This window comes from Orycteropus afer, unplaced genomic scaffold (assembly GCF_000298275.1).
Source record: "Orycteropus afer afer isolate SDZICR_OR568_19922 unplaced genomic scaffold, OryAfe1.0 scaffold00059, whole genome shotgun sequence".
NCBI classification, from domain to species: Eukaryota; Metazoa; Chordata; class Mammalia; order Tubulidentata; family Orycteropodidae; genus Orycteropus; species Orycteropus afer.
In genome coordinates this window covers 8,303,052-8,326,281 of record NW_006921646.1, presented here as the reverse complement: position 1 = coordinate 8,326,281, position 23,230 = coordinate 8,303,052, and the positions used below count along the sequence as shown (strand labels likewise).

Here is a 23,230-nt window from a genome sequence, read left to right as displayed (position 1 = left end):
TTTTAACTTTGATTTCATTAGTTTATTATCTAAAAGTTTAAAACTGATTTCCATTCATTTTCCACTTTCTGTTTACCATCTCCTCCCTTTTCTTTTCTTTGCAAGTCTGTATCTTAATGCTATCAAAACATAGTAAGATATTTTTCCTCATTTCCACATCATCACAAATGCAGAAGTATATTTTTCTTTTATCAAAAAGAAAATAAAAACTCCTCCAAATATAATTAGAATACTTAATCTATCTTACCTGTAAGTACAGTTTGTCCGCTTTCAATTTGTTTTCCAATTTTAGCAATCTCTTTGCCTGCTCGGGGACATCTAACTTCATTTTTATCATGCATTTAGTTTCCCGTACAATTTCCAAAATTTTGGGATCAAAATTAACCAGCAACTTTCCTGTTTCTGGATGTCGTACAAAAAGTGTGGCTTGTAAAGCTACAAATAAATGATTGTTGATATTACTTATTAGGAACTGTTTTGCTCCTTCCAACTCTGTTTACACGTCTGTCATCCTCATAGGACTACTGGCTTCTTAAGGGCAGAAACAATAGCCTGGGATAAGCCATGTACCAAGGCCTAGGTGCTAAGGCATAGTAACTGACACACAGTCAGTGCTCACAAAGTGTCAGACAAATGAATGCAGGGTGTCTACAAGGCCATAAAATCAGATCCAGAGGGACTGGAAATTGACCAATAACAAACTCCCTTTGTGCTATGGACTGCAGTACTTTTCTGAGTGGGCCTTAGAGATTGGTAATACATTAGTTGATTTTTATGGATTGTGACTTAACCTCTGGGAGAGAACTGGCAAATGTGCACAACTACCAAACATGACATACTGCATGAATTTCTGATAATTAGGCTCAATATCAATAAGAATTATTTGCTAAACACCACTGAGTTGTGAAGTCCTAAAATAGAAGAATCTTTTTTTACACTACATCCCACATGAAATGGTTCATCTAAATAGGCATTTTCAGATATACTTTTTATTATTTATTGAAATACATAATCTTGAATGCCAAGTAGTCTTAAATTATTGATTATCCTAATACGAATTGTTTAAACACTTAGAGACTAGCATGTGCCAGCTTGAATCATACCTTATTTTAATACACACTACTAATAACATGAGAATTTCATTATAATCACAGTATCTTTCAAGTCTCACATAACTTCATACAATTGCAGCTACGTCAAGTTTTTAGCAAAATAAAATAGTCTGTTTATCTTGAAGTCAGTCGACTTGCACTCATTAGCTAAAACTGGTCTTGATACGGGTCTTGATGCAGATTTCATGAGAATTTCAACTAAGTTTTATCTAACTCATTTGGAATCTTTTTAAAGCTTGGGTTAGATATCATGTATTCTTCCAAGTAAGATCCAAAATAACTTTCAAAATATTTATTAGATGAAATCTGTCTTCTTTAAGACTGCACTGAACTTGCTTGAAAAGACACAATGGCCAGCAAGATCACTAATAATGACAGCCAGGCAGTCTGTTCTAGGACTAACCAAATGTACCATTCACATCAATCACTATAAGAGAAACTTTATAGAGCAATCAATGAAAGATGGCCAATACTAAGACTACCCAATTATTATTCCAAGTTCCTTTAGCATTAAATACAGTCACATCAATATAACCCAAGAAGCATTCCAGAGCAATTCATTTCTGCTAGCCTATATTCGTATGAAAGAAATTTACTTTATATCATTTATTTCACTTCTTACCACTTCTCATGGGCACCAATCCATTGCAATGAGCATATATTATTCACCCAATAGGTGTTCTCAAACAGGACAAACTCCAGAAAATTAGATAAAATTGTTATTACCAAGGTTGTCTGATCTCCACTTATTGAGCATTTAAAAATATTTTAAGAGCCCCTAATGGTACGTTAGGAGTTCTGGTGGTGTAGTGCCTAAGGCATTTGACTGCTAACCAGAAGGCTGGAGTTTCAAACCCACCAGCCACTCCTCAGAAGGAAGACTGGGCAATCTACTTCTGTAGAGATACCTCCTTGGAAACCCAAGGAGGGGTCACTATGAGTCAAATCGACTCGACGATAGTAAGTTTGTTTTTTTGGGGGGTTGGTTAATGGCACTTTTAGAAAAATGTGGTATTATTGTTAGAAGCAAGGACTCAGGAGCCATACTGACTGCCTGGGTTTGAATCCTAGCTCTGCCACTTAGTAGTCAAATCATCTGGGCCAGGTCACTTAACCTTTTGGTGCCTCAGTTTCCTTGTCTGTAAAATGAGGATAATAATATTTCCTTGCAGGGTTTCTATGAAGACTGAAGAACTGTGTGTGTGTATATATATATATATATATATATATATATATGTATATATATATAAAGTATTTAGACAAAGCCTAGCACATGGTAAACACTGTGTGAATGTTAGTTGTTGTCACTATTTAAAGGATACAAAGACAGAGAGTATCCTTGGAATGTGTAAGAGACGTAAGTCAGATGTAGCAACCAATTAAGTGTCATGAGAGAGAATTATAGATAAAGTACACGGAGAACTTTGGAAGAAGATGGCATTATTTCCTGCCAAGAAGAATGAGGATGGGCTTTATGGAGAAGGATGAAGCTCTGGTGATGCTGTGGTAAGGTATTCAGTTCCTAACCAAAAGTTCGGTGGTTCAAATTCACCAGCTGCTCCACAGAGGAAAGATGAGGCAAACTGCTTCCACAAAGATTTATAGCTTTGGAAACCCTATGTGGGTCACTATGAGTTGGAACGGACTCAGTGGTAGTGGGTTTGGTTTGGGTTATAGAGCAGAAGACTGTTAAGCTTGCTTTTGAACCTGTCAAATAAAAGGAAAGACAGTTGGGGCAGGAAAACCAGCAGGAACAAAAAAACAAAAAGTGTGAAATTATATGGAAGTCTAGACATAAAACTGTAAGTGCTCCTTATTTGAATTAATAGAAATTCTCCCCTGTCCTTTTCCATAATGTAAAATTTAAGCTTTTCTTGGGGGATCATTGCGTTTTCATTAGCATGTTTTCATTAGAATCCATTGGTTCCTATTATCTACTACTACATCATCCAGAAAGAGCTGGCCTGATAGAAGTGGTCTATTAAAGTCTCAACTAAGATGTCACTTTGGGGACAACATCCTATAGGTTTGGGGAGCTGTCCTCCAGGATAAAGTATAAAACGAATCAATGACCTGTATGTAATGCTATTTCCCTCAGTGGCTAAAATATACTGGTTCTGGAACCAAGAGGCACAAATAGAGTGGCCCCTCACACCACGACTCCTCATAACCCACTCACAGAACATGTGCTTCTTAACCCTGCAATTCCACACTCCACAGAAGTAGAGATCTTAGTTTGGGAAGGAGGAATTTTTCCACAGTAAGGGTTCCACCAAACCTGAAGTTTTCACTACCACTTGGGCTTCTCATGCCATAGTCCAGCAGGCAAAGAGTTACTACACCGGCTGGGAGACTCAGCCCTCAATGTCATAAAGAGGTAGAGTTGCTGCTATCCATGTGGATAGTGGGGAGAATATTGTGGGGGTTCACTGAACCATCTCTTGCTGCTTCCATGTTCAATGACAATAAGCAACTGTAGCAAACACAGCCCAACAAGAAAGAGATAACTAAGGGCTAAGCTCTTCAGGGATGAAGGTCTGGTTCAACTCACCAGGTAAGCAAACCAGACCAGTCAATGTGCTGGCCAAGGGCAAGGGAAATCTGGAATGGGTGCTGACAGAAGGAAGGTAATAGATATCAATTATCACCTCAGACCACTGTAGCAGTGGAAAACAAGATTTTATGTCTCTAAAGCCCAGGGCTTTGGGGTTGAGTGGTAACAGAAATCCAGAAATGTTTACAGAATCCAACAGCAGAGGAGACTCATACCCCAGCCCATCCCCACTTCCAGGATGGGCCCTAGAAAAGCAACAAGAACTCAGATTACTCCCCCATCCAGCCTGGTGTAGGAGCAGAAAACATGTCCCATTGCAGAGGAGGTAGGAAGAAGGCCTGAGAGACCTTTACAGGATGCTGTGGACCCCAAAATGGCACAGGGAGTAGCAGAATGTTCCTCAACCCACAAAGCTACATGGACACTGTTTAAAGAGTTATGGCTAAGAATTTAAGAATTTAACATAATGGATAAGAGATTAAGGTGAAGTTTATAATTAAGATCTTAAATTTAAGGGATAAAGCAGGACACTGAACAGACCAACCATTGAGTCCACACAAAAATAACAATGTCCCAGATGATGCCAGTATGGATCAAAAATGGCTCAGAACCATCCCCTACCTCACATCTAGCTCTGCCCTAAGCCTTGGCATCACATAACCCCCTCTCCTCAGTGACACTTAGCCACAACCCTAACATTCTTAATTTACTGGAGCTCAAATTGAAGTTGTAGAAGAAAGGAAGGGAGGGGCAGAGAAGAAAGAGAAGTAATTTTCTCCCCTGCTAGGGACTGGGTTTCAAATCTGTAACATGATAAGACCAAATGTAAAAACTTTCATAAATCTACAGAGAAACATCTATAAAAAATTTCAATATTTACATTTAAATACTGTTTCCAGAGAAAATTATAATTTATATCAACTTTAATGATCATTTTTGTTTACAAAATCAGAATATTATTAATAATCATAAACAAAGAAATATTTTCTCACCCCCAAATCTAAATTTTAATTTCCATAAGATTATGTAAAAGGGATGTAAAAAACTCATTCAAAATCACTTAATGTCCACCTTTTACCCTCATGGCATAGCCACATACTTACCATACTGTAACTGCGAAATTTCTCTGACCCAGGCAGTGTGATAGACCACCTCAAATTCCACCAGGACGTAGGAAATTTTGTTATACTGGCGAATGACAGCTTTACCTTCTGAATTTGACAATATGTCTGAGTTTTTCTGTTAGTCAAGGGGGGATAAAAAGATTTCTTTAAAAAGACTGCTGGCTATTTTCATATACAAATCATAAAACTATATATATTTAAAATGACATAATCATACTACAAATTTTTATTTTTTTTCCTTAGAGATGGGGCAGTACACAAGCTGCCAATAGAAGAAGGGAAGAGTTACCAGTAGAGAGGGAAAATTAGAAAAGAAGGGATTTTTAAAAAATACATTTTATTGAAATATAATTTATATACAGTGAAATACACAAAACTAAAGTGACATGGGTCAATGCTTTTTTTTTTTTTTGCAATGTTGCCTCCCCTTCCCTCCCATCCCTAGTAACTGACAAAGAAAGTTTCCTTCCATATATAAACCTCTCCTTGACTTTTTACAATATTTATCCTTCTGTGATTGACTTATTTCACTCAGCATAATGTCCTCCAAGTTCATCAATGTTCTACAGTGTCTAGCAGATTTTGCATTACTCTTTAGTGTTGCATAGTATTCCATTCAGTGTATGTGCCATAGTTTGGTTATCCATTCTTCTGTTGATGGGTACCTAGGTTGTTTCCATCTTTTTGCTCTTGTAAATAGTGCTGCAATAAACATGGGTGTGCATATATCTGTTCTTATCCTGGCTCTCACTTCTTTAGGATATATACCTAGCAATAGGATTGGTGGGTCAAATGGTATTTCTAATTCCAGCTTTTTTAAGGAATCACCATACTGCTTTCCACAGTGGTTGTACCATTTTACAGTCCCACCAGGAGTGTATGAGAGTCCCAATCACTCCACATCCTCGTCAGCATTTGCTATTTTCTGTCTTGTTGAAATTTGCCTTTAGTGTTGGGGTGAGATGGTATCTCATTGTTGTTTTGATTTACATCTCTCTGATGGCTAATGATAGTGAGCACTTCTTCATGTATTTGCTGACTTCCTGAATATCCTCTTTCGTAAAGTGTCTATTCATGTCTTCTGTCCATTTTTTAACTGGATTGTTAATCTTTTTGTTGTTGAGGTGTTGGAGTTTTCTATAAATTCTAGAGATAAGTCCCTTGTCAGATATGTCATTGACAAATATTTTTTCCCAATCTGTAGGTTCTCTTTTGACTCTTTTGGAGAAGTCTTCAGAAACACATAAAAATTTAATTTTTAGAATGTCCCATTCATCTAGTTTATCTCCAGGTATTTGTGCATTTTAGATTATACTTGAGAGGCTATTTATGCCATAAATAAGGGCCCCTAAATTTGCTCCTGTTTTTTCCTTGAGGAATTTTATAGTTTTGGGGTTCACATTTATGTCTTTGATCCATCTGGAGTTAGTTTTTGTGTATGGTGTGAGGTATGGATCTTGTTTCATTTTTCTGCAAATGGATATCAATTTCTCCAGCACCATTTGTCAAAGAGATCACCTCTTACCCATTTGATGGATTTCAGCCCTTTTTCAAAAATCAGCTAACCATAGGTTGATGGATCTATTTCTAGGTTCTCAATTCTGTTCCACTGGTCTATGTGTATGTCATTGTACAATTACCAGGCTGTTTTGAATATTGTGGCTGTATAGTAGGTTTTGAGATCTGGAAGTGTGAGACCTCCTACTTTGTTCTTCTTCAACAGTGCTTTGTTTATCTGAGGTCTCTTTCCTTTCCACATAAAGTTGTTGTTGTTATGTGCTGTCAAGTAAGACCCAACTCATAGCGACCCCTCCTTGGGTTTTCAAGGTGGTATCACTACAGAAGTAGATTGACCAACCTTCCTTCCAAGGAGTGGCTGGTGGCTTGAACCACCAGCCTTCTGGTTAGCAGTCAAGTGCCTTAGGCCCTACACTACCAGAGCTCTTCATATAATAAGTTAGTGATTGGTTTTTCTAGTCTTTTAATGGGATCTGAATAGGGATTGCACTGAACATATAGATTGCTTTGGGTAGTACTGATATTTTCACACTGTTCAATCTTCCTATCCACGAGCATGGTATGCTCTTCCACTTATGTAGATCTCTTATGGTTTCTTGGAGTAGTCATTTGTAGCTTTCTTTGTACAAGTCTTTTGTGTGCTTAGTGAGATTTATTTCCAAGTATTTTATTTTGTCGGTAGCTATTATAAATGATATTGATTTCCTTATTTCCTTTTCAGCAATATCTTTGCTGGTGTAGAAGAATCCAACTGATATTTGGATATTGATCTTGTATCCTGCCACTATGCTAAATCTCTCAATTAGTTCCAGTAGTTTTTTTTGGTGGGTCTCTTGGGTTTTCTATGTATAGGATCATATCATCAGCAAATAGGGATAGTTTGACTTCTTCCTTACCAATTTGGATGCCTTTTATTTCCCTTTCTTCCCTTACTGCCATGGCTAGGACTTGCAATACAATGTTGAATGGAAGTGGTGACAGAGGGCATCCTTGTCTGGTTTCTGTTCACAAGGGAAATGGTTTCAGTCTCTCTCCATTAAGAATAATGTTGGCTGTTGGTTTTGCATATATGCCCTTTATTATGTTGAGGAATTTCCCTTCTATTCAGATTTTGTGGACAGTTTTTTCAGGAATAGGTGTTGGATTTTATCAAATGCCTTTTATGCATGGATGATATGATCATATACTTCTTTTCCTTTGCTTTATTTATGTGATGGATGATGTTGATTGTTTTCCTGATGTTGAACCATCCTTGCATATGAGGTAAGAACCCCATTTGGTCATAATGTATTATTATTTTTTATATGTTATTGAAGTCTATTAGCTAGGATTTTGTTGAAGATTTTTGCTTCTATATTCATGAGGGATATTGGTCTGTAGTTTTCCTTTTTAGTGATGTCTTTGCCTGGTTTTGGCATCAAGGTTATGCTTGCTTCATAAAATGAATTTGGGAGGATTCCACCCTTTTCTATGTTTTGGAATAGTTTGAGTAGGACCGGTGTCATTTCTTCTCTGAACATTTGGTAGAATTCGCTGGTGAAACCATCTGGGCCAGGGCTTTGTTTTGTTGGTAATTTTTTTTATGACCTGTTCAATTTCTTCTTTTTTATGGGTTTGTTTAGATTTTCCACCTCAGCCTCTGTTAGTTTAAGTAAGTAGTGTGTTTCTAGAAATCTGTTCATTTGTTCTAGATTTTCTAATTTGTTGGAGTATAATTCTTCATAGTATCCTTATTAATATCCTTTTAATTTCTGTTGGTTCTGTTGGTGTCACCCAATTCATTTCTTATTCATGTTGTTTGTATTCTCTCCCTCTTTTCCTTTGTTAAATTTGCCAATGGTTTCTCAATTTTATTAATTTTTTCAAAGAACCATCTTCTAGTCTTGTTGATTTTTTTTCTATTGTCTTTCTTTTTTCTGTTTCATTTATTTCTGCTTCAATCTTTATTATTTCTTTTCTTCTGGTGACTGTAGGGATCTTTGCTGCTCTTTTTCTAATTGCTGGAGATGATGGGTTAAGATGTTGACTTTGGCTCTTTCTTCTTTTCTTTCTTTCAATAAATAAAAACAATAAACTATTGTTTCTTTCTTTCAATAGATGTGTGCATTTATTGCTACAAATTGGCCTCTAATCACACCTTTTTCTGTGTCCCAAAGATTTTGGTATGTTGTGTTTTCATTCTTGTTTGATTCAAGAATGAATTATTTCATTTTTTATTTCTTTTATTACCCAGTCACTTTCCAAGAAGGGTGTTATTCAGTTTCCATGTGTTTGCTGGAAAGAAGGGATTTAAAATGAGAGGGTTCCAGCCCCACAGCCAACTTCAGGCATTATGAGGCTCTTCTTCAATCCTCTATTCCCGCTCTTCAATCTTCTGGACAAGAAATGTATGTCTGATTTTCCTTGAACTATAATCTCCTGAATATCAGGACAAATTCCTAAGTCCCACCAAAGGAGGGGAGACTGATTATATAAAGGAGCTCTGGTGGTGTCGTGGTTATGACATTTGGCTGCCAACCAAAAGATCAGTGGTTTGAACCCAACAGTTCCTCCATAGAAGAAAGATGGGACAGTCTGCTTTTATAAAGATTCATAGCCTTAGAAACCCGATTAGGGTTGCTATGAGCCAGAATCAACTCAATGGCAGTGAATTTGGTTTTGAGTTTGGATATATTGAATGGGAACCATATTTTTTAAATATAATATTTGAAAGTTTTCAGTTTCAATTCACGTATGTCACACAGGGTACTACTCTGTGACGCTGCTACAAAGTCAATCAGCAATTGAGTGCTCACCTTTGTTCTAGTCTCAGGCCAGAATTTTAATTAATTTACTGATTTTTTTTTTTTAAATTCAGAATAGTGAAAGCAATGATGGCAGCAAATTAAAACAATAGAAACTTAATATTTAACATTAAAGTTTTGGTTCTCTAGTGCTATTCTAACAGAAAATACCACAAATGATGGCTTCAACAAACAAGGATTTTATTCTCTTACTGTTTAGGAGGGTAGAAGTCCAAGTTCAAAGTGCCAGCTCTAGGGGCTTTGTAAAAGCCCCTCAACCTTGGGCTTCAATTCTGCATCTTGCTCCTGACCCACTGATGCTGGAGGTTTCTCTTAACTCAGGCAGCTGCTGGCTGCTGAGGCTGACAAATCCAAGGTCAAAAAATAAAATGGCACAGTCCCAAGATTACCAAACTACATGGCAGGCCACCAGTTCAAGTCCAGGGACAGTCCTAAGATTGGCAGGAGACATGGCAGGTTGCTGAATGAAGATTCAGCTACATGCAAGGTCCAAGGGTGCCAAAAAGTTGCATAGACCTTTCTCAATGCTGCTTCTTGTATACTGGAAGGAGACTACGTTCCTAAGGCAGCTACTCAGCTGCTCACAGCAGATTCCACCATGGAGTAGATTAGTAGTGTCATCATGGGGAATACTACATCCAGCTGCTCAGCCACTCAAAACCAGGCCCAGACAAGTTGACACATAACCTTAACTACCACAGATAATACAATTATTTGCAAGACTATTGTCCTGTAGCTATTTTGTTCTAAACTTAGGCATAACACACATGCCAAGTAAACCATGTCTACTCTGCTCTTCTGCCTCTTAAATCAAAAAAAGACAATGAAAAGGTAAACTTGTAATTTGAGAATGCCAATAGGGTCTAAGACCATCCTGATGTTTTTCAGAAACCTAATAATCTTACAGATGTGGAAAGTGAATATATTCTACTGTATACTGCCCTAGGAGATCTAGTGGTAAGTGGTTAAAGCGCTCATCTGCTAACCGAAACATCTGTGAATCGAACCTACCAGGTGTTCTGTGGGAGAAAGATGAGGCAATCCGCTTCTGTAAAGATGTACAACCTTGAAAATGCTGTGGGGCAGTTCTCCTCTGTCTTACATGATTGTTATGAGTCAGAACTGACTCAAAAGCAACAGGATTGTTTTGTTTTCTTGCTACTCTCAGTCCTTCATATAGGAACATACTCTTTGAATAATCTTCACTTTCACTAAATACATATCAGTGACCTATCTGTCTACAGATAGAAGACTGCTTCAGCACTACACCTGTATTTTACTGTGTTTTTAAAACAATTATTTCTAAAAATCCTTAATAATGTGTGCCATATTATTAAAAGACATAGAGTTATAAGATTCACTCCCTTCAAAATAACTATAATTAAACTAGTTTATCTATCCAGCATGAAAGAATTGGCTTAGTCTATCTCAAGCATATTTATAAACTAAATTCTTTGCCTGGGAAAAGAATTGGCTCTAACTACTTTATTAGGCACAGAGTTTATTATAGAATAAAAGATTTTTTTTTTTATGAAAACCACTATAATCCATATAATGCAATTTTAATTGGCTTACAAAGAAATAGTTGATGGGCTCACTTATCCGGCGGTAGAGTTGCCTCACCCAAAGTATTTTTCCTGCTATAGGAGGCATGTTGCGAGCAAGAGGGGGGTCATCTTTTTGAGAATGATAAAGCTGTAATTAAAGAGCTGATGTTAATGGTTGAAATGCAATACAATGGAGAAGGCCAACAATATATAGCTATACTAGTATCATTGTTATACCATTATTCAGGTTTTATACACAGTATGTGATCAATTAATACATTAATACACTTCAGAGATAACCTGAGGCTCAGAAGTGATATTTATAATACAACATACTTAATTCTCTCTTTCTTCTCATTTCCTATTATGTGTTTTTCCCCCAGAAAATGTTATTTATCAATGTGATCTACTTAAATAATAGAAGCAAATATGAAATCTTGGGATCTCTTTGTTATTTAGCCAGTAATCCCATATTCTCTGAATATGGCATCACTTTTGATGTCTTGTTGCCTTTGAACATAAACTCATTCTGTCTTTGTCCTGGTTTCCTTCCCCCAGGTCCTTCTCCCTAGTCTCCCTTTCTCTAATGACTACCTACCACCCTCAGCCCATGTCCCCACATATAATATGCTGCTCCTCCTTCACCTCACATGCATATTTTTCTTCCTGCCCTTATCTCAAATTTTAAGGAGGTATTCAAAAGAGGGAACTCATAGCAATATTTTATCTGCCATAATATTCTCCAGAGCCCATATTTCTATACATAAAAATATTAAGTGAAATGAGCTTTGCCATACATCTGGATACTATAGCAAAAAGATAGCAAAGAGGTACAATGTGGCTGTCCAGAGACATAATGTACCCATGTACAGAGAGGTGCATCAAAGGTACTTAGCAGTGAAAAGAGCACTCTGAAAAGCTTTGCACAAGATAATGATGGCCAATCCTTTCAGAATTCTTTTTGTACTATTCCATTTATAAATACGATACTTGCCTTCTTAGTAGCTTCAAGTTCAGCCACATAATACTGAAGAATACGTTCAATTGTGCGGTTTATTTCCAGTTGAAGACAAGGAATGTTCAGTTTCTGGAACCTAAAAGTAATTGAAGTCTGAATAATTAAAAAGTAATTGAGAAATACATTTAGGAATTACTGTAGTACTAAATCCCCATTCATTCATTTGAGAAATATTCATATTAGGAATGAATGCATTGTGCTAGGATGCAATGATCAACAAGACAAGTGTGGTCCCAGCCCTCATAGAGCCTACAGTTATCTTACAGAAAAGGCAGAAGTCAATCAAGAGTTATCTAAATAATTATTTAAATTACAAGGGTTCTAGGAAGGTGTATATGTAATAGGGGAACCTAGCCACATATGGGGAGCCAAGAAAGGCTTCCCTGAGGAAATGACATTTAAACTGAGATTTAAAAGATGAGTGAGGAATTAGCGAAAGACAAAGGGGAACACGTTGAATGTAACTTTGTCTATGTTAATGATCCTGTAACTCAAATAGTCATGATCATAATACCTGTCAGCCAAATGTCACCTCCACTTAGAGACCAAATGATGCACAGGGAGTATTATTAGACCATAACATTCAGTTAATAAAATGGTTGACCCCAGCATACTATGAAAGGGAGTTGGGGAAAGAAGGAGGAAGGGAGAGAGAGAAAGGAAGAGAATGTGGGGGAAGAGGGGATGAAAAAGAATAAAAGGAGGAGAGGTAGAGGAAGGAGGAAGGAAGGGAGAAAGAGAAACGTGAGACAGAGACAAAGAGAAAAGAGGCAGAGAAGGGAGAGATAAAGAAAAGAGGTGAGAGAAGACAAACTTTACAAGACCAAAAGGGCAGTAGCTGCCCAAAAACAAAAGCTCAGAAGGCCTGAAAGGGCAGAAGAGGAGGACGAATGGAAATGGATAACCAAGAGAAAAAGTGGGTAGAATGCTGTTACATTGAAAGGATTGCAACCAATGTCACAAAATAAAATGTGTATAAATTGTTGAATGGAAAACTAATTCTTTATGTAAACTTTCACCACATGCATGCCACAGTAAAATAAATAAACGGCTTAAAAATAAAAAGAAACAAACAAACAGAAGAAAGAGAGACCACTGAGATAAGGACTCACAAGGTATGAAACATCATTTTGGAAATATGGAACAATGGCAAAGTCTGGCTCAAACCTAGATATCCTGACTCTCAGGGAAGAGTTCCAAAGGGTTCCAGACAAGAGTCCTGAGCCCTCCCCAAGCTGAAAGAGAACTGCGTCTAATCTAGCTTGTCCCTTACTGGGGCTTCCCTGCCCTTTGAGGGAGCACTGCTCTCAGGAATAGAGGGAAAGGAAGCTGCAGGAGCGAAAGTAGAAAGTGTTAGATCTACTCCTTTTAAAAAATACTACTTTTAGAAATTCCTTCAGTATGCAGAATTAAACATTATTTGTTTCCTTTCCAGTAACAACCACGAAATTAACCTCAGACACACTATATGGCTGGGGAAAAAAAGATGAAATAATTTCATTTTCTTAAAGACTTTCTGCTACAAAAATAAAAGTGCATGGAGATATATCACACTATATTTCAAATATTTACTAGTCTATCTAGAGGCACCTGAAAGGGTAATGCTTTCAAGTTTTAAGTCTACATTGTTGTTGTTGTTATGTGCCGTCCTGTCAGACCCAATTCATAGCGACCCCTCCTTGGGTTTCTGAGGTAGTATCACTACAGAAGTAGATTGCCCCATCTTCCTTCCGAGGAGTGGCTGGTGGGTTTGAACCGCTAGCCTTCTGGTTAGCAGTCAAATGCCTTAGGCACTACTATCAGAGCTCCTGAGATCTACATAGGAGAGAGTTCCTAAACATCTTATTTGAAATTGCAATTTCAGATTTAAAGTTATCCCATCTAGAAACTAAACTGCTTAAAACATTATAAATACCGTTGAAGAAGCTGAAGAGCCTGTTGAGAAGACAAGATTTTTCCAAAAGTACTACTCATAAATGCCTGTATTTGTACCTGAAATAAAATGTTAATATTAAAATGATTATTGGTATTAATGAGATTAGTTAATGGCTTAATAATTAATGACTTTCCTACAGAATCAAAATAGCCTTAAACACACTTATCTCCCACCTAAGCATCTAGTTCTGCTCTGGCCAACACAGTGCCACTGGCCACATACGGCCACTGAGCACTTGAAATATCACTACTTGGAAATGATGTGCTGTAAGTATAAAATACAAACTGGATTTGAAAGACTTAGCACAAAATAAAGTAAAATATAGCTCATTGATGATTTTCATATTGATGAAATGATAAAATGATAAATTTTTAATATTTTGGGTTGAGTAAAATTTTCACCTATTTCTTTTTGTTTTAATTAACATGGCTACTACATAAAGTTACTTATGGTGGCTTGCATTTGTGGCTCATTATTTATTGGGTATTGCTTATAATCTGGAGAATTAATAAAAAGAGTAATATCTTTTACCAAGTATGTTCCTTTGGGATATTTAGAATTTTTAAGCATGCTGGAAAAGCAAGGTATAAACATTCAGGGCCAAAAAGATCAAACACTGATGCTCTCAGAAACCCCTTTACCACAGCAAAGAAGGAATAGGAAGTTCCTCCCAAGACTTCTGCCATCCTAAGCAGTGAGCTCCAAACTCCAGGTACCCAACCAATAGAACTAAAATGTTGTTGTTGTTATGTGTTGTCGAGTCAGCCCCAACTCATAGCAACCCCTCCTTTGCTTTGCAGTTGTTTTCATTTGCCAATTGATGTCTCTGGTTCCCTATTTACAATCTTGTCTGGTAGCATAGTGCCTAAAGCACTTGACTGCTAACCAGAAGGCTGGCAGTTCAAACCCACCAGCCACTCCTCAGAAGGAAGGTTGGGCAATCTATTTCTGTAGTGATACTGCCTCAGAAACCCAAGGAGGGGTTGTTATGAGTCGAGTCTGACTCAAAGGCAAATAACAACAACAAGAAGAAGCTTATTTTACTTTGGATACATGCATAGCTGTGTTGGTTTCTGGGTTATGTCATCTTGTGTATTAATGGTCAATTGTTATTTGCTGTTATTGGTTCTCTGCTCAAAGGACTCCACTTAGTATCTCCTGTAAGATTGGTCTGGTTTTAACAAATTCCCTTAATTTCTGCTTATCTGGAAATCTCTTAATTTCACCATCATATTTGAAGGACAATTTTACCAGGTATATAATTCTGGCTGGAAATTTTTCTCTTTCAGGGTTTTATATATACCATCCTATTGCCTTCTCGCTTGCATGGTTTCTGCTGAGAAATCAAAACTTATTCTTACTGGTTGTAACTTTTCATTTTTCCCATGCTGCTTTCAGGATTCTTTCTTTGGCTTTGGTTTTGATAAGTTTGATGATGATATATATGTCTTGGTGATTTTCTTTTGGGGCCTATCCTGTTTGGGGTTCATTGGACTTCCTGAATGGATATATTCTCATCTCTCATCATATCAAAGAAGTTCTCTTCCAACAAATCTTGGACAATTTTCTCAGTGGTTTTATTTTTCTCTTCCTGTTCTGGAATTCCAATGACACATAGGTTATACCTTTTGATGGTATCCTACATGAACCTCAGGCTTTCTTCATTTTGTTTTGATCTTTTTTCTGATTGATCCCTTTCCAAAAAAATATTCAGATATTTGTCTTCAATCTCATCAATTCTGTCTTCCATTTATTCCATTTACTCTTTTGTCCTTTGAATGTGTTATCTATTTCTGAAAATTTAGTATAAATCTTCTGGATTTCTATCTGTAGATTTTGTATCATTTCTAATTTTTCATTTATTTTGTCATTTTGTTCTTATATTTTCTTCCAAAATTGTTCTAAAGTTTTGTCTGTGTTTTCCTTAATTTTGTCAGTGTTTTCCTTGATCTGTCTCTCAACCCTTTGAAGATACCTAAATATAATTCTTTTGAATTCCTTGTCAGGGAGTTCCAATGCTACTTCTTCCTCAAGGATGTGTTCTGGGTCTGTATCCTGCTCCCTTGTTTCTACCACTTTATCTTGCTTCTTTGTGTGGACTGTGATGGTCTTTTGTCTCTGAGACCTTGTGATGCTGTTGTATTTAGATGTCTGTTAACTGTTCATGAAGAGCAGGAAGAGAGAATCAGGCTCTTCTTGATGGCTGTTTATCATTGGCCAGTTGGTGGAGAAAGAAGTGGTGACTCTCACTCAGTAAGTGGAGCTGCAGAAGGTATGGGTGTGATTGCATCATATGGGCACAGTTGCTATCTCCCACTCAGTTAGACAAAAACAACAATCAAAAAACCATCAAAAAAGTAAAAGCAAATGGACAAAAAATATACCACATAAACACATAGGAACAATCACCCCAAAAAAAAAAAAAAAAGGAAAAAAATTTAAAAAGCAGTATCTGGGGAGAGGGCAATAAGAGAAAAAAGGTAGAGTAGGAGAATAATGAAGAAAAAAATGAGAAAAATGCAAAAAAGAAAAACAAGGAATGGGGTTAACCACGAGAAAGAAAAAAATTGGAAGAGAGAAAAAGCTGAAAACTAGAACGTTTCCAGTCATTGGCATCTGTATTGTCCTTGTGGTTCCCAGCAAGTGGGGCCTATCCTTAAGTCCCTGGAATCTGAGAGAATACTGTCACTTTAAATATCCAAAATGATTGAACTGCTTGTAAACATTCAAAATGGCTGCCCCCTCTGGACAGGCAAAAGTCCGTAGCTCAACCCCCCCTTTCTCTTTGCTGCTTCCCCTTTTATTCACCAGCCACTAGGGCAGTCCTCCATGCAGTCCCTAGCTAGTAAGGCTGATTTTTAGGTTAATTCTTAGGTCCTAACAACCACTCGGCAATATCCAAGCTGTTTGTGATATCAGGATCACTGCCAGACCGCAGCTCTGTATGTCTCCTTTTTTGGTGTTTTCATGCACATTATTCTACTAGTTGGAGTTTTGTCCACTTCTATATCCTTCCCTTCAAAGCTCAGGGCTCCAGGATTATCTTCTGTATCTGTGTTAATTGGTCCCCCTTTCCTTTATTGAAGAGCATCTGTGCAGTCTTTCTGCCTATTCTGCCATCTTACTGGAACTCCTCTATTTGCACTTGCAATTTCTTTTAATCAATTTGCAAGAGGAATTTACAATAAAGGAAATAGTAAATAAATGAATGTCCAGCACTATTGATAACATTTCAGCTTTGTCAAAGTGAAAGTATGTATTTAATTACTTACCTCTAAACTGTTGATTTTGGCCATAAACTCTAAGAAATCTGTTTCAAATTCTGTCCTTCTTGGATCCAGAATGTCATACTGCTTTTTCTTAACCCCTTGATATATATTTTTGAATTTTATTGCCATAATATCTATTCCTTCTATGGTAGAATTACTCAAGGCTGAATATGTTTGCACAATAGTTATCATTTCTGTAATCTTAAAAAGAAAAAGTGATATCTTATTTTAAACATCAGATATTAACACCCACTTATAAGAGTCTAAACTCTAAGAGTCTAAGCTCTTAACCAATAATTGACTGTATTAAAAATAAAATCAATAAGTAGGCCTTAGATTTATTTAGTTAAAACCAATCAGTGGAGCTAAACTAGAATATAAATCTCTGTCACCAGTCATTACTAATCTTGCAGTGTTTAAGACAGATAGTGTTCTATCATATCCAGATAAGTTTACAACCTCCTGTCTTTCAGAATGTAATCATGTTGTCTCCAGGGAGAGAAACTTGAGTAAAAACCCCTTCATATATCTAAACAGGTATCTATCATTTCACTGGATTCAAAAACTTTACCATTCTTCTTGGCCCTAACTGTATTTCTCATATGTAAAGCTTAGCATAAATTCATATTCCTTTACCTCATGACACCTACAAGAAGTCCTCGTGGCAATCTGTTTCCATATAGATTAACACCTAGAAAACTCTATGGGGTTTACCTGGGTCCAGAAGAAATAGATGGTCTCCATTTACCACAACTGCCACTCGTATTGAGATTACAATGGAAGATCTTGGACAGAGTGGGAGAACAATGTGGAATAAAACTCAAAATTATATTTTAAAAAAAGGCCAGGTTTGCTGGTCTGACAGAGCCTGGTGAAACCCCTGAGATTATGGCCCCTAGTTGCCCTTTAGGTCTGGAATTGAACTCACTCTTGTAACTTCCAGCCAAATAGACAGGCATATGGGGTGAACATTTACATCAGGTAGATACACTCCTTGGAGCAATCGATCACGGGAGAGCAGAAGGGCAGTGTATGCACAGGGAGACCGCTCAGGGGCAGGAGTGCATGGGAGGGAAGGACACAGGGAAGAGGTAACTATGGGGAGGAAGTGGGAAGAGAGCTATTACATTGTGGAAAATTGTGGTCAACATTATGAGACAAAATGTATATGAACTGCTCTTTGGAAAATGAATTTACTCTGTAAACTTTCACCCAAATCACAATAAAAATTAAAAAAAAAAAAAAAAGACCAAACTTACTGGTCTGGTGAAACACCCCAGACTATGGCCTTTAGATATCCTTCAAACCTGGAAGAACCCACTTCTGGGGATTACCTTTCAGTCAAACAATAGACAGAGCTATAAAGTGAACAGTAATACCAGTGAGGAGTGGAATTCTCAGAAAAATCAACCATACTAGACCAAAAGAACACCATTTGCCCAAAAACAAAGCTCAGAAGGTAGGAAGGAACAGAAAAGATGGATGAATGGAAACAGGGAGCCCAGAGAGGAAGTGGGAAGAGTGCTATTACATTGAGGGGATTATAACTAATGTCACACACACACACACACACACACACACAAAAAAGTATAAATTGTTGAATGGAAAACCAATTTGCTCTGTAAACTTTCACCTAAACCACAATAAATTTAAAAAATAAACAAACAAAAACCCCATAGGGGAGTTCTACTCTGTCAAATGTGGTCTCTATGAGTCAAATTGAATTGATTCAATGGCACCTAACAACAGTAGCAATGACACCTACACTCAGGACTACGGCAATCACTTCTGACCTGTAAGCTAACGAAAATGAGAGAACTCCTCAATGAAATGGATCGTCACAATAGCCACGACAATGGACTCAAACATACCAAGGATCATGAAGATGGTGCAGGGCCAGCTAACATTTAATTCTGCTGTACATTATGGTGCCAAGAGTCAGAGTGATTCAACAGCAACCGACAACAACAACAACATCTGATCCCTACAGAGTCCTGGGTAATCTCCACTTGGGCTCACTACCTTCCTGAAATAAATGTACCAACATCATCTTCTTCAAAATAATCTTTCATGACCACAGGCTTCCTAGTTCCTTAATCCTCATCAGTGACTGCCATTTTCATTTCTGCTTCAGAGAACAATGCTCAAAGCTCCTCCGGGCTGGCCCATTTGTCTGATGGTCAGACAGAGAGTAAATCTATTCTTAGGGAACTCCTCCAAATACATGCCATGAAAGCAACACAACTGGTCCTTCTACACAGCCAGTAGAATTCATGTACAGTCCTTGCACATGTCAACCTAGAAAAGCCATTTTACAGCAAGCATTACTCTTGCTCCCTTATTTCCACACACTATAAAGGAAAAAAAAAAAAAAACTGTTCTAGAAGCCAGCCCAAGGAGATTTAGGCCACTCAGGTGACTTACAACATGCCTTATGTGGTCTATATAGACATGAGAAGCAAAAGGAAGTCATGGCTGATTACCAAGACTGGCTTCCATGTTGCTGCTATATGATACGGGGATGGAGGTAGGGGGAGATTAAGTTTGAAGGTCCAAGCATGGAGTTGACTAATGCCTCTGCCTCCTTCATCTTTATGAAACAGTTCCTGAATGGGGCCTAAATATTAATCTGACCCGGGCCAATACTCATACAACTGGAAAAAAAAATCCTTATTGGGAAAAAAAAAAAAAAAAAAGTCCCATATAATGGTTTCTAAGATATGACAACAAAAAGCAAAAACAGCAAATGGGAAAAAAGAAATAAACTGGACTTCATCAAATTAAAAACTTTGATACTTTCAACATCAAGAAAGTAAAAAGGCAATCACAGGAAAGAAAAATTTTACGAACTATATGTCTAATAAAGGATTTGGATCTGGAATATATAAACAACTCTTACAACTCAGTGACAAAAAGAATAACCCAATTAAAATAATGCTTAAATAAAGCAAACCAAACCAAACTCTGCCGTCAAATCAATTTCAACTTATAGTGACCTCTCCTTGGGTTTCTGAGACAGTATCTCTACAGAAGTAGAGTGCCCAGTCTTCCTTCTGAGGAGTGGCTGGTGAGTTTGAACCACTAGCCTTCTGATTAGCAGTCAGAATACCTTAGGCACTACGTTGCCAGAGCTCATGATATTTAAATACTCCAATTAAAATCACACACTGCTTGTGGTCCTGTAAAATGGTGCAATTGCTTTGAGAAGCAGTCTGGCAGTTCCTCAAAAGGCTAAATGTTGCTTCCAAGGAGGCTCTGGTATGGTTAACCTTTATCCTCTGAAAAAAAATATCACTGCTCCCCAGCTAGTCCCAATAAATAAAGCAAAAGTACAGAAGTTTCTGAAACACATCTGTCCAGCAAAGGCATCCACACAATGTTTATGTTTATTGGTATATACTGGCCTAGAAAGAGAAACTGCCTTAACACCCAGATATTCCTCAAGTGCAGGGCTCTGTCAGGCAATGCAAGTATTTTGGCCTAACACGGTAGCTAAGAGCAGTGGATCTTAAGTTCAAGTTTCAAAGGTGGAGATAGAATTGAGGTCTTGGGAAAGGTGAAGTTTGCAATAGTCTTTGTATGACAGGTAGAGGGCAGTAACTAAGAATAATAATAATAAGAAGAAGTTATAATAAAATGCCACAAACTGTTAGTAGATGAGTTATATCAATAGTGAGACAAAAGATCTGAAACAATAAGTCTTAACAGTGCTACATAAAGTATGAAATAACCAAAAAGGTGTGGTGAGGGTACAGTACTGTGACAAAATGCTTACCTTCTCAAGTCTTTTACAGAAAGCTTCAAATTTCCCAAATATATACATTTCTGAAACTTCAAAAGATTTTTCCCCTGAGGATTCTAAAATCTGTTTTCTTGTTTTGTGGAAAGATGTCTGATACTCCTTGAATAGAAAAATGCAATCCTACAAGCAGATCAAAAGGGAGGGGGAAGGGAAGACTGGTGAGACATTTGTTCTGGAGTCAAAAATTTAAAAATTCTTTCCTCACACAGAAGTGAGATCTAAGTCATGTCAGCCTTTAACAGGGTCCCTGATGCTGCTAACATTAAAAATTCAAGTTCTCTCCCTACATGTTGAAGAATCAGTGTAAATCAATATATCCACCCACTGCCATTGAATCGATTCTAGCTATCCTTTTTAGGAGAATAGAACTGCCCCATAAGGTTTTCAAGGCTGTAAATATTTATGGAAGCAGACTGCTTCATCTTTCTCCCACGGAGTGCCTGTTGGGTTTGAACCATGAACCTTTTGGTTAGCAGCTGAATGCTTTAACTACTACACCACCAGAATTCTTTAATCAATATACAGTAGTTTTAAAAATTACATCATGTTTTTATCTTCTTCATCCTTACTACCCTCTCTTAACTCTTATCCTACATAGACCACTGGTGTTAGTGCATAGAACATACACTGTAATACTTGTTTTCACATTTTCATGGTTAATTAAATTTCCAAGAGGCCCAGAAATTATCTGTCCAATCATCTCTATTCAATTGCATAAAGACGTTAAGACTTTGCAACACTGATTTATCACCCTAATCATTATTTCTCCACAGGATATCATAAAGTCTTTGACAAGTGCATTGCTGCAATACCAATATTTGACTACAGCTATGCCACTTCTTGATTCTACCAGGCTATTGAAGCTATTAGAAATAACAAAAAGAACAGGAACATTGGGGTCTAGTAGGAGTGCACTGTCATGTCCAACTAACATTTCCTAAAAAACAAACCAGTTTTTAAAATAATGTATTGTTAAAACTTTATCAAAGTCAGCAAATGGTCAGTCAAGTCTTTCAAACGATGCCATTGCTTTGGTTCTGACCTCTTCCACCCCCCTCTTTTCCATTTAAGGGCACTTTAGCGAGCTCTGGTAGCATTGTGCCTAAGGCATTTGACTGCTAACCAGAAGGCTGGCAGTTCAAACCCACCAGCCACTCCTCAGAAGATTGGGTGATCTACTTCTGTAGTGACCACCTCAGAAACCCAAGGAAGAGTCGCTATGAGTCAGATCCGACTCGACAGCAGTGAGTCTGGTTTGTTTTTTGGTTTGTGATTGCATTAGGCCCAAAGGGATAGTGAGAAAAATCTTCTTATTTTAAGGATAACTAACCAACAACCTTAAATCCATTTGCAAATTTAACCGCCCCCTCTTTGCCATGTAACATAACATATTCACAGGGCCCAGGAATTAGGACACAGACATCTTTGGAGTGATATTCAGCAATCTATGTTGTTGTTGTTGTTATGTGCCATCGAGTCGGCCCCGACTCATAGCGACCCCTCCTTGGGTTTTCGAGGCAGTATCACTACGGAAGTAGGATTGCCCAACCTTCCTTCCGAGGAGTGGCTGGTGGGTTTGAACCGCCAGCCGTCTGGTTAGCAGGCAAGTGACTTAGCCACTATGCTACCAGAGCTCCTATTCAGCAATCTATATTTTTAATAAATTCCCTCAGTCATTTCTACAAACATTCAGATTTGAGAATGACTAGCCTCATACCTCTTGGGCTATGGATAGCAAGAGGCAATCATACAAACAAAACAAGAGGATACTGCACAATTTAAAATTAGGAAAGGAATATGTCAGAATTGTATCCTTTCACCATACTTATTCAATCTGTATGCTGAGCAAATAATCTGAGAATCTGGACTATAAAAAGAAGAATGAAACATCAGTATTGGAGGATTAACAACCTGCATGCAGATGACACAACCTTGATTGGTGAAAGTGAAAAAGATTTGAAGCACTTACTGATGAAGATCGAAGGCTACAGCCTTCAGTATGGGTTATACCTCAACATAAAGAAAACAAAAATCCTCACAACTGGACCAATAAGCAACGTCATGATAAATGAAGAAAAGACTGAAATTGTGAAGGATTTCATTTTGTCAGAAGAGACCAGTTCCTGGAGAGATCTTCATGCTTGGTAGAGAGTCAGCAAAAAAGAGGAAGACTCAACAAGATGGATTGACACAGTAGCTGCAACAATGAGCTCAAACAGCAATAACTGTGAGGATGGCACAGGACCAGGCAGTGTTTTGTTCTTCTGTACATGGAGTTGCTACAAATTGGAACCGACTCAACGGCACCTAACAAGTCTCATGCCTACTTCTATATCACATCTTTCCTAATCAATCTCCAAAACAACATCATTGCTTTCTTCAAGTACCCCATTTATTCATTCATTCATTTGACAAAAGTTTATCAGTGCCTATGGTGTCAGAAGAGCAGGAAAAGGGGATTAAAAGCCAGGAAGCCAGAGAGAAGAGCAATCAGCCGAAGGGATTAGGTGAGGAGAGGCAACTCAGGCCTGCCCAGAGTAGCAGGC

General features: G+C 37.6%; 1 protein-coding gene across 1 annotated transcript in view; it reads right to left on the bottom strand.

Annotated features, from left to right (window-relative positions):
- DNAH8 (dynein axonemal heavy chain 8) overlaps positions 1 to 23,230 on the bottom strand; it is a 423,841-nt gene that overhangs the window by 358,641 nt on the left and 41,970 nt on the right. The window contains exons 11-17 of the mRNA XM_007939462.1: positions 20,658 to 20,804; positions 16,886 to 17,083; positions 13,593 to 13,669; positions 11,654 to 11,753; positions 10,688 to 10,807; positions 4,770 to 4,905; positions 248 to 435 (exon numbers count right to left, since the gene is read on the bottom strand). Of these exons, the coding sequence (XP_007937653.1) occupies positions 248 to 435; positions 4,770 to 4,905; positions 10,688 to 10,807; positions 11,654 to 11,753; positions 13,593 to 13,669; positions 16,886 to 17,083; positions 20,658 to 20,804 (966 nt within the window). The remainder of the gene's footprint in view (positions 1 to 247; positions 436 to 4,769; positions 4,906 to 10,687; positions 10,808 to 11,653; positions 11,754 to 13,592; positions 13,670 to 16,885; positions 17,084 to 20,657; positions 20,805 to 23,230) is intronic.